Source organism: Mytilus californianus, unplaced genomic scaffold (assembly GCF_021869535.1).
Source record: "Mytilus californianus isolate M0D057914Y unplaced genomic scaffold, xbMytCali1.0.p SCAF_3, whole genome shotgun sequence".
Taxonomy (NCBI): domain Eukaryota; kingdom Metazoa; phylum Mollusca; class Bivalvia; order Mytilida; family Mytilidae; genus Mytilus; species Mytilus californianus.
In genome coordinates this window covers 27541640-27554158 of record NW_026262679.1, presented here as the reverse complement: position 1 = coordinate 27554158, position 12519 = coordinate 27541640, and the positions used below count along the sequence as shown (strand labels likewise).

The window sequence follows — 12519 nt, the reverse complement described above, 5'->3', positions numbered from 1 at the left end:
TTTTCATAAAGATTCATAAAATTCCCATTCACTTCAGCTTTCTTATAAATCATTTTCCAAAAAATCGTATAAAATAATGCACTTACAGTGAACATCCGTACCATATCAGGTATATCATAGATAAAATGTTCCTGCCACATTGTAATAACTATATTGTCTTCTAAATATTAAATTTTTCATAAAATAGAGACGTAATATTCTCATCCATAAAAAGAATAGCTTCAGATTTTTATTTTCAAATAAATATTGTATACCAAATGATTTTACAATGTAAGGAATGTAAATAAGTCCTTTTTGGTAGAACAAGAATATCAATTGGATACCAAGGAAAAATTGATAGCATTCAAACCTTATATTTACTTTCTCATTTACATACAAATCCTTTAGTATAGTACCCTACTTTCATGGTGCAAATAACATTGCCATCATTACATTGATAACAAAATTACACAAGTTGTAAAAATTGAAAATAATACTTTATAAATTTGTGTGTTCAAAAAGCTTTTCTGGATTTACTGCCATCAGGAAACCTCAGACTACCTAAAACATGAGGAGCTTAATGACCAAAAGGGATTTAAAAAATAGCTAAATATATCTAAAGTCAACTATATAATATTTTTTATATCTCATTCTATTGGTTTGATTCAACAGACTAAAACTGTTTACTTTTTGTGTTCAAACCAATGGCACAATGCATCTGATGGCATTAGTTTTCAGAAACATTCACTTTAAAACAAAAGACCAGAAAAATTAACAACTAACATCCAAAGTATCTTGTGCCTCTTTCAGTTTGTGCATCAACACAACTCGTCTATTTTCACTGTCTTCAAGCGTTGTTTTAAGGTTCCGCACTGATCGATTAAACACATATGGATGATCATGAGGTGTTAGGTCTTGTGATGAGAATGTTGAGTTGAGACGTGACATTGAGCGAGCTCTGACAAGGGGGCCTGCAGCTGGACCTGGATCTGGTGAACCTCCCCGGGGACTATAATCTTCAGGATACATTCTGGTCTTCAGACTAGAACTGAAAAAAAAATTAGATATATGTAATACATATTTAAAGCCTTGTAGGGTATACTCAATTAAAACTATTTTATGTAAGCACTTTCTTTCAATGTAGTTTCATTATTTTCTGCATTAAACATGAAAACATTTGATAATAATGAACTTTCGATGTAAAGACAGTGACAGATTTTTTAAAGTGTCCTTTCTTTGTAAAAATGACTTTTTAGCAAAGGTTCAGAAAATTGCATATAACAAACTATCAATGACATATAAGGTCTGATAATATATACTCCACAGAACAAATGCAAGAATGGTAGCTGTATTATTGAGGATTATTCAAATCGAAATTTAGTAACTATCTAATGTTTATCCTACTTTTGATTTATTCAAGATATCAGTTTTAATTAATTTGGAAGAGCATTTTGTTTTTTTAACTGTAATTTTGCCACAATCAAAGATATGATTGAAAGTAAGACATATTGTTCAGTATACAATGACTAAATCAGGTTGTGACTCTTTTCTATTGCTTCATGGTGCCATCTTAAAGAAAATTTTGAGAGATATAAAAATTGTCTTATCTTTTTGTTAAACACATCAGTTTCTTGTATCTTATATCATGTCAGATATATACACCATTTATAATTTTTTTTCTTTGTCTTTTTAGTTGACTCACTATTTCCTACATTTTATTTGACTATTTCCCACATTTTTTCAAATAAACTTCACAAGTTGCTGAATTTTATGATTATTTACCTGAACCCACTATCAGAATCTGGGAACACACCAGAGTTGAATGAATCATGTACACTTTTGATCTGTGAATGTCGTGGGCTGAAATTAACGGGACCATTGTGATAGCCCTGCATCTCAGGACCATTGTGATAGCCCTGCATCTCGTCCCTCTGTTCCCCTGAGGGAACGCTATCTATCTGTAAATATAAAATGGTAATATTTCAGTCATTTGTTGTGCCTTATTCAACTTTTTTAAGTCACTTAATTCACCTTGAATTATCCACAGACAGAATATTAACGTGGCTTAAAGGTTACCCATGAAGTAATCAGAGATAATATGAAAAGTAAATGAATGAAAATTCTTTGCTCCCTGTTGTCTTTGCCTAAATCAGGTACTGACATACATCAGAAGTAAAAAATACTGTGCCTCACAAGATATGTTTTATATACTACTCAAAGGCTTAGGCTTTCAAACAATATGGGTACATGTAATAAGAATCAGAAGAGAAAAATGTTTAGTTCATACCCAAGCTAGCTTTATACAGGTACATATATATTGATATACTGTTCCCAGCTTTAAACAATCAGATACTACTGGAATCACTGGATACAAATTTCTATGACAATCATAAATTTATATTTATATCACAATTCTGACATTTTTGTACTTGGTTGTAAATAATTGAAACCTATTATGTTGTTAGGTAGCCTGTGCATTACAAATCTACATCTAACAAATATACCCAATACACAATAGAGCTAATAATGCTATTTAAATAAATATATTCAAAGGAGTTTTATTGTAAATTTTATTTAAATTTTCATTTGTACAATAAAACCAGAAGCTTTCATTTGTGAAAAATATTAGACATGTAAACTTAGACCACCTTGTGGTAACTAGGAAACACCTCTGTATTGTCACCTGACAATATATCACATTACAATGCTTTCTTCCTATTATACTAAACAATTCACACATAAAATGATCACTTAGTTATCATACATCAGGTCCAATCTTGTATCAATGAAAACGATTTATCTACCAATCTAAAATCCTTTATCTTTAAATGGTAAGAGGTGTGAAATTTCAACATTTGCCTTGGTATTTTAAAAACACTAAATACATTCTAAACTGTTGATCTACAGCAATCAATCAACAAAAGGAATATTTGAATTTGTTTCAAGTTTTACATTTTTGACTTGTGTCAGCGCCATCTAACTCTATGTGACATTTAAAATTTTTAATCTCAATGCAAACTTATCAATCCTTTTAAGATTCTCTCATGGGTAGATAGATTTCTATAAAATGAAATATTTTGTATATATCATATCTAATGGTCCATCAATAATAACATTTAAACCAAAGTCAACTTTGTCACCTTGTTCTGCCGTAACAAGTCAACAAGTATTTTCTATCTTATGTAAAGCAGATAAAAAGACAGATACCAACAAAATATCTAAGACTTTCACCAGCAGAAGTACCTGGTTACTATTATAAGCATCAATGTTAAATGAAAATAACTGTAAATGATTGCATGGGATTCATCGTATTGTCTACTGTGAAATCATTATTACTCGTGGAATACCAATTTTCATTGATTTCATTGGTACAAGCTTAAGTGAACCACGATTTTAATAGTTTAACGAAGTACAAATTTTCTATAGGCTTAAGGTGGTATGGGAGTATAAATTAAAAATGATAGAATTTGTTTATACTTTGCCAAAACGTAGTACATGTGGTGATATGTTCAAAAATATAATAAAAATGATCGGTCACCGAACATTTTCTCAAGCTACAGGTTGTGACAAAATGACACATTTTGTATGGATTATACTGGGAAAAACAGCATTATGTGATTAGAAGCTAAACTAAATGATAGAATTGCAAAATAAAATACGAGAAGATAGCTATTAGAAAATGCTTTAAGAATATCAAAAGAAAAGATAGGGTCACCGTACGTTTTTTACGGCTATAATATAAAATAGCAAAATTTCATGTAGATTCCTTCAGAAAATGCACTATTTCAGAGTTACCTCCCTTTAAAATGCCAACTTAAAAACATTAAAAATCAAGCAAAATTAATCTAAGCTTGTAAAAATATGAATATTTATAAGTTAAAATTTTATAAATTTATACTTTTAAATGAAAAATCACATTAGTCACATCCCTCATCAAATTTTGCTAATTTGATTGAAAATCTGGACCTAAGGTTCTCTGTTAATTATAATCCAAGATGGCGAGAGACACCCATACTACCTGAAATGCAGACTTTTGTAAAACCACAAAATCAAATATCCATGAAACTACAAATTTTCCTAATTCCACAAAAATTGGTACCTACGCAAGTACTAGAGGTGAATCCACAATATAATATCAACCTGAGAATACCATAGCAATCTAAACAGCTTTGAGGCCTGATACAAAGGACAATTTAAATAATGATATGTAATGATCTATTTATCACATATTTAAACTACCTTATAAGCACTAGACAGTGATTTTCTATTTCTATTATCTAACATTTGATAAAATTCATAGATTTGGCAGAGGTACATATTAATAGTACTATTTAGAAATAATATTGGGTTCTTGTTTGATTGCTAGTTATTTTTCTTGTTACTCATCATCTATCTGTATTTTTTACTACATGTTTTAAAATATTAAGACACCATGTCCTTTATTCCATAACAGTATCAAATCTGTTCAAATAATTTTGTTGCATTTGATTGCAACATAGTAAAAAAAATCAAAAACATAATTATCTGTTGAAATCTAGGTGAAAAAAATTAGGCATGCAATACTTCCCTTATGCAAATTTAAGTGTTTTAAAAGGAAATGTGAAAGACGTGCATCTCAATATGACCCATACATTAGTGACTGGTCCCTATTTGGGAAATCCAAAATCAATGTTGTCAACAGATAAACTTTATTTCCTTACGAAGATAATGTTCAACTTTAATTGGTTTCAGTTAAGTAGTTCTACAGTTTTGGATAAGATATTACCACCCCTTAGGAATCATGCAAATTTCACCAGCTATAGGACATCCAAACAATCCATGATATCAAGAAATGAAATATATGATGCAATACCACCCAGCCTACATGTATAGATGATAATGTGTCATTGGATCTTCAGGTAACATGAAAAATATCAATACTACTTTAAGTTTTGCATGACAAAACCTCATTTACAGAAATGCATAAATATCTCTCTAAGTAGTCTGAGACATTTATCTTGTAAATGATCACACTTAACTACAATATAAAATTTTTATGTCATAAATTGTCCATATGCCATCTGTATGAAGGATTTACAAGTAGTTCTATTGGTCTCTATTACTGCTAGAGTAAACATAAAAACTGGGTAATATTTACAATAAAGTAATAACACACCTAATAAACGTTATTTAGAAGCAATATTAAACTAATGTTTAATCTGAATCGGAAATATGGGATATGACATCAACCAGACAGATACCCAACAACACAATAAAACAAAATTTATAACTAGAGGTCAACAAAACAGTTTTTTATTTACATTTAACCCAAAAAAATACAGATAAGAGAATATTATTTATGTAAACTTGTTCAGCACGATCAGAAAAGCAGTCAATAAGAATTGCATTTTTATTTGTATTTTGACACCAGTTTCTCTGTGAAGATTTGAATATTGCCAAACTGTTCCATCTACCATGATTTGTACATATCATAAATTGTTCTAAAACAATAAGGAAATCAATATAGTGTCCATAAAACATGAAAACTGTGGTATTGATAGCTTTAAATTTGTATAGGTTCATTTATTTGAATTTATGACATAACTAAACATAACAGTTTATAATCACACATTATCCATTTGAAATAAAATGTGTTAGCTTTTACAAAACTGATATAATCAATATTTTGTTGATAAAACATGGAAATTTAAGGTAAAAGCTTAAATTCATTTCATTAATTTTAATATCCTGTTTGCGAATATGATATCCTGACAGAAAATTTTTAATTAAACATTTAACCTGAAATAACCCAAACTTCTGCTTAATACATGAGTTATGTAATCACTGATAGTATCAAGGCGATCAAGTTTTTAGTACCACCACAGCTAAAAACCTAAGTGCCACTAATCAATATTTTCAATAAAGATTAAACTTTACAACATAGATTTTAGAAGTAGATAAAATATTTATAAATTCACTCAATACTAATTTACTTTAACAAAAGCTGGTAGGAATAACATAATGTGTCTAGCCTTGTCAAGTAATCAGCTCCATGTAGAGATATAAGTAAAATATCATTGATTCTCTCTGGTACAGAGATTTAGTAGCTATAGTTCTTTTAGATACAAAGGCTTTCCATTAGGCCATTGTTGTATTTATTTCTGTTTCTGACTCAGACCTTTGAAACCTAACTTTCCAGTACAATCAAACAACAAAAAAGGAGAAAACTAAACCATATCTCCCTCAGTGTATATTTCTTTATAAAAATGTAAGATTCTTCCATATTTAAGTACCGCATTTAAAGCATCTCTAAAAAAATGCATAATTATGAAAGGGATGCATAATTTATTATTCTGAGATGTACAATGGTCCAATCAAGTTACTAGTTTGTATTGTTTCAGCATTATGCTAACATAGTTTCAGTAAGCAAACTCATTTTTTACCCTCCAACTTCCACCCTTATTATATAGCTTATTATATAGCGGTTCAACTTCTAGTTTTGAAGTTTGAAGTTTTCAGCAATTGTTTTTATTTTTGTTTCTTTGGTAGAGAAGATTACTGTTTACATAACAAATAGTTATTGTAATACATTTTTAAAATTTGATTTATATATGGAATCTCATGTAATAGGATTTTTTTATGCCCCCGCCGTAGCGAGGGGGGGGGGCATTAAGTTTTACCCTTGTTTGTCCGTACGTCCCAAAGTTGGTTTCCGTTCTCTAACTTAAGTTTGTCTCAACCAAATTTTATGAAACTTATATACAATGCTTATTACCACAAAACACAGATCAAGTTTGAATTTTGGTGGTGTCACTTTTACTGTTCTAGAGTTATGCCCCTATACAAATGGAAAAATTGCTGAATTTTTCATTTCCATTCTCTAACTTAAGTTTGCCTCAACCAAATGTTATGAAACCTTTACACAATACTTATTACCACAAAACTCGGATCAAGTACAAATTTGGGTAGCGTCACTTTTACCGTTCTTCAGTTATGTCACTTTATAACTTTATATGATATGCAAGCGGGGGCATCATCTGTGTCCATCTGTGTCCCATCGACACATTCCCCATTTTTTTATTCTTGATTTCTTTTGGAATGATAACTTTGTTCAACCAAAACTGCATGACAGACTTATCCCAGAAAATTGCATATACTTATTTTTGGTACATTTTGAATATGAGGACATGTGACTTTCATTCGATGAAAACAATATAATTAAATTTCAATATTTTTATTTTATTGAAAAGTTAACTTTTTTTTATTAAAGTAGGATAAAATTTTGGTCAAGTGGTGTAAAATTTAAGTTTAAAGCAAATGTAATGATGAATTCTATGCAGTTTTGAAACTAATAAAATAAACTAAGAAAGTGTTACTTTCCCATACATATTTAGCATACATGTATTATAATACAAACATGACATTGATATTTAGCATATAAACATACATGTATTATAGTACAAACATGACACTGAACAATGATATAACTCTCTAGACTTATAATACCATTAAACTTCCTTAAAATAATAGATTCCTACCTAACAACCGTTTACCTGTGTCACAGGTGATAAAAACATGCACTAACTGCAATACACATCCCTTGGAATGTACATCCTATCAGTTATCTGCTTTAATCTTCTATTTTTCACTTCATTAACCCTCTTCAAACAATATTACAACAATTTTTCCACTTTCTTTAATGTTCCAAACTGTGACAAATTTTTTATTAAAATATTTTCCAATAAAGAATATCAAAACGTAATATTTTGCATTCACATGTAGAAAGTTCCTATACCGGTAGCACTCGTTCTGTCCCTAATATAATCTTCTTTGATAACACGTTGAACTACAGAATTGATTTTATTAAAGGGATGTGTTCCGACACGCTCAACATAACCGAGGAAAAAGTGGCAGACCTAATACACAACATGGTAAACAATATATACCAGTCAATATATAAATACTACGATTATTTAAATGATACCCGACAATTGATTACCTGGCTAATTATAAAGATGAATTACCTAGAGCCCAGTTTTAAAGGTTTAAACTTAATGTCATATGAAATATATAGATCATTGTTGAAAAAACTTATACATATAAAATATATCTAATAAGTAATTTGAAACTTAGTAAATTGTCTGTGGATAATTTTTATTCATTTTAAAATTTAGATAACTATTTACCGAAGCTATTATTCCAAATTAAAAATGTCAAAACTAGTATTTATTTCAAACCGTTTTTCATATGAATAGGCTGTATATTATTCAGTATTGCCACAATATTGCTAAAAAATATTAATAATACAATTCAGAATTTATTTACGATCAAGTTAATTATTACTTATTACTTTTATTGATAGTATTGGAAAGAGTATGCTACAAAAATATCCCAAGGTGAAATTTTTTTAAAGAATTTCTTTTAAGGTACATAACTTTCAAATATATCTGACATAGTCACAGGGACTTGGGCATCACCCTCCCCTCCCCCCCCCCCCCCCACAATAATTTTTTTTTACAATACATTTTGTATGTTTTATCTTATTTTCCAACTTTTAACATTTTCTTGTAATTATCTATAATATATCACTATAACAGCATTTTGATGCCTCTCTACTGTTATTTTTCATATGGAAAAACTCATATATTACCAGATCAATTTTTCAAACAATTGTCTATTTTGGTCTCTAAATACAAAAAAAAAAATAAAAAGACTACTTACAATATTATGCAATTCTGTATTGGTTGAATCATTAAATATTTTTGATAAGCAATATAAAAACAAAAGAAGAAAATTTGGCTAAAACTCATTGCCAAATAGATATGGAATGCTGAAACAAGTGCTAAACATTAGGGACAAAAGGCTGTAGTGTTCAGTGGAACAGTTTTGTTTTTGATGATGGGAGTTTTTAATGACGTTGACTGGCTGTACAGCCCTCGTATGGTCGGTAAATATAGCTTTATATCAACTGATTTTTTTTATCCTAGTCCAGGGTGATTAGGTAAAGGATAAGCCAGTACAATGGATTTAAGGTAAACAATTTAACACCTTTATGTTTAATGAACCAAGCAGATAATATAAATCATTCCCCCATGGTGTTCTTGTATTCTAAATTCTGACTTTTAATATTTGTGTGTATTAACATTTCAACACTATATATGAAATATTAAATAGATACAAAGAAGTCATGACTCTCAACCTAAGGTCACATTTGTCCATAAACTCAATCATTAAACCATTTTAACACCTTTTTTTGCTTCTTTTATTTGCTGTTATGACAGAATTCATACTATACATTGACAAAACCTTTGTGGTAAATACTTTCATGCATGATAATAGTAACCAGCAAAATTTTAACTTGTTCCTCATTAACTTTGAAAATATCCTTCAACAAATTCCAAATATCAGTGACATTTTGCTTCAGGATTTTTTTCAAACAGGCTCAATCTTTAAAAATATGTCTGAATGTTTGCCTGGGTAATCATATTGACCATGCTTAAACTTTGGCTTGCTTACAAAAATTAAGTTTGCAGTGACCAATTTAACATATTCTTATAAATACTAATAAGTAAAATTTTACGTAATGCAAAAGATTTAAATTTAAAATGAAATAAAAATCTTTTAAAACCTATAGATTCATTAATACATTATCAAGTACTACCATGATTGCTTTTCTTTAAAATTCCAATTTTAATTAGTTTATTAATATAAACGTTGTAAACATTTTAATAGATTTGTGGAGGTCCTTCCCTAAGATCTTACAGATTTCATTCAACTGTTTAAGTACTTATTTGAAAATCTGACAATTATTTAAATATATTTTAATCCTTGAAATAATAAATTATACATAATTTTCCATAATTTTGATTTAAACTTATTTAACCAAATGTTTGCATGCACACTCAATGTATTTCAACCTGAAAAGTTCATAAGAGTGAATAACACAGAGTGAAATCAATGGAGCAATCAATAATCTAAACAACATATCTAAGCTTCATCTATTCAAGAAATATAACCAAAATCATGTGTCCTGACATTAGTTTGTTTGTTTTAAACATATTTTCGCATGCATCTGTAATTTTTTTGCAGTGTATGACTTCCTTATCAGGTTGGGAAGCTCCAAAAATCCCTTGCATCTAATAATAAAATGTAAGGTAAATTGGCAAATGTAAGAAAAAATTCTGTGAAAATTTCGCTTAATGTTAGTGAATGGTTTATGAGGAGTTGTGGTTATATAATGCCTATCCGCCCTTAAAAGATACCAAAAATAGGGCAAATACCATGTTTTTTTATGAAAAAACTCCAAAAATAAAACAGGAGGCAAAATGCCAATATGTTCCAAGCCTCTCAATAATTCATTGAACCCAAATCACTGGTTAAGAAGAAGTTGCAGAAACAAAGTGTTGAGGAAGGACAGAAAAACAAACAGATTTGATTCTTGATTTTTGGTGTTTTAACGCCACTTTTAAGCACCGCTTTTGGGCTATTTCGTGGCGGCCAGTTTTTATTGGTGGAGGAAGCCGGAGTGCCAAAAAACAAACAGAAGAATGGACAGACAACATAATCACTGTATACCCTAGCTTCATTAGGTTACTTTATCACAATCCCTTTTGGTAAAAAAACTAGAGGCTCTCAAGAGCCTGTGTCACTCACCTGTATCTACTGTGGTTTTAGAAATCATGTAAAATAAGGTTAAAATCATAATAAATAGTATGAGATACCCTAATAATGAACGAGGCCAAGTTTGGTTTAATTTGGCCCAGTAGTTAAATTAAAAGCAGGTCATCCCATTGTAGTCTTTCAATAGTTACTGAAGACCCCTTATCATTATTTAAATTATTTTTCAAGTTGTGACCATTTGAACTTGATTTTTTATAATTTTCCTACAGAGATTTCTATAGTAAACCCCTATGTTCTATTTTAAGCCATGGCAGCCATGTTGGTTGGATGGCATGGTCATCAGAAACATTTCTAAATGAAGATACCCTATTGAAAATTGTGGCTAAGTTTAATTCTATTTGGCCCAGTAGATTAAGTGGAGAAGATTTTTGTAAAAGATTACAAAAATTTACGAAAAATTGTGAAAATTTGACCTTAACCTAATGAACATTTTTACCACATGTCAGATTTGCTCTAAATGCTTTAGTTTCAGAGATATAAGACAAACTGCATTTTACCCCCATGTTCTATTTTTAGCCATGGGGGCCTTCTTGGTTGATGGACAGGGTCATCTGAAACAGTTTTTAAACTAGATACCCTAAGGATAATTTAGGCCAAGTTTGGTGTAATTTGGCCCAGTAGTTTCAGAGGAGAAGATTTTTGTAAAAGATTACAAAAATTTACAAAAAATTGTGAAAACTTGACTTTAAAGGACAATAACTCCTTCTGGGGTCAATTGACAATTTTGGTCATGTTCGACTCATTTGTAGATTTTACTTTGCTGAACAATTTTGCTGTTTACAGTTTATCTCTATCTATTATAATATTCAAGATAATAACCAAAAACTACAAAATTTCCATAAAATTACCAATTCAGGGGCAACAACCCAACAACGGGTTGACTGATGTGTCTGAAAATTTCAGGGCAGATAGATCTTGACCTGATTAACATTTTTACCCCTGTCAGATTTGCTCTTAATGCTTTAGTTTCAGAGATATAAGCCAAAAACTGCATTTTACCCCCATGTTCTATTTTTAGCCATGGTGGCCATCATGGTTGATGGCTGGGGTCATCAGATATATTTTTTAAACTAGATACCCTAAGGATGATATAGGCCAAGTTTGGTTTTATTTGGCTCAGTAGTTTAAGAGGAGAAGGTTTTTGTAAAAGTTTACGAACGACAACGACAACGGACGAAGGACGCCAAGTGATGAGAAAAGCTCACTTGGCCCTTTTGGGCCAGGTGAGCTTAAAAAGGTGACATTTGGTAATTGGAGGAAAAGAAATGTTTTTCTTTAAAGAGTGAGATTTGAACTTATCTATAAGTACATCATTCCTATTTTTCAATTAAATTACGGGTTATGCAAAAACAACGTTCAAATATTTGTCAAAAATTTTAAACTTAGTCCACAATTCACTATATCAATATTGACTTTCCACCTCTGTTATTACATATTAATAAGAAATCTATCAAGGTCTGTTTGATTACTACTACACAAATATGACATTAAAGGAATTACATTTCAAGATCGAAGCAGGACAAACAATGCAATAATCTGTCAATTTAAGTTTTCAATTTAATTCAATTTAGTCCAGTGACATTTTTTTGTTTAATTTTTTACATATTACTAGCAATATTACTAACAATGCCAGTGCACTTGTGGTTTAAAAGTGTAGGAACTTAGCAGTACATGTACATGTACCCGCAAATCAAGTTATTCAGTACAAATCAAATCTATATCATAGAACAGTTTGATATTTATAAAAGATGAAGATTTATGATTTTTATCGGAATAAACATTAACCTACTAAATGTACATTATTCATTATTTTAAACCTCTGTAAGAAAAAAAATAAAAGTATGTCTATTGAGCCCATAAATAACACCAGATAACCAATAT

General features: G+C 30.0%; 1 protein-coding gene across 19 annotated transcripts in view; it reads right to left on the bottom strand.

The window, feature by feature from the left end:
* Positions 1 to 12519, bottom strand: part of LOC127734275 (myosin-10-like) — an 81757-nt gene that overhangs the window by 56283 nt on the left and 12955 nt on the right. For 17 of the 19 annotated variants that reach the window (XM_052244045.1, XM_052244048.1, XM_052244046.1 and 14 more), the window contains 2 exons: positions 1762 to 1937; positions 763 to 1027 (listed from right to left, as the gene is read on the bottom strand). In XM_052244045.1, the coding sequence (XP_052100005.1) occupies positions 763 to 1027; positions 1762 to 1937 (441 nt within the window). Of the gene's footprint in view, positions 1 to 762; positions 1028 to 1761; positions 1938 to 7496; positions 7869 to 12519 lie in introns of those variants that run through there. The other 2 variants (XM_052244062.1, XM_052244063.1) reach the window with 2 other exon arrangements.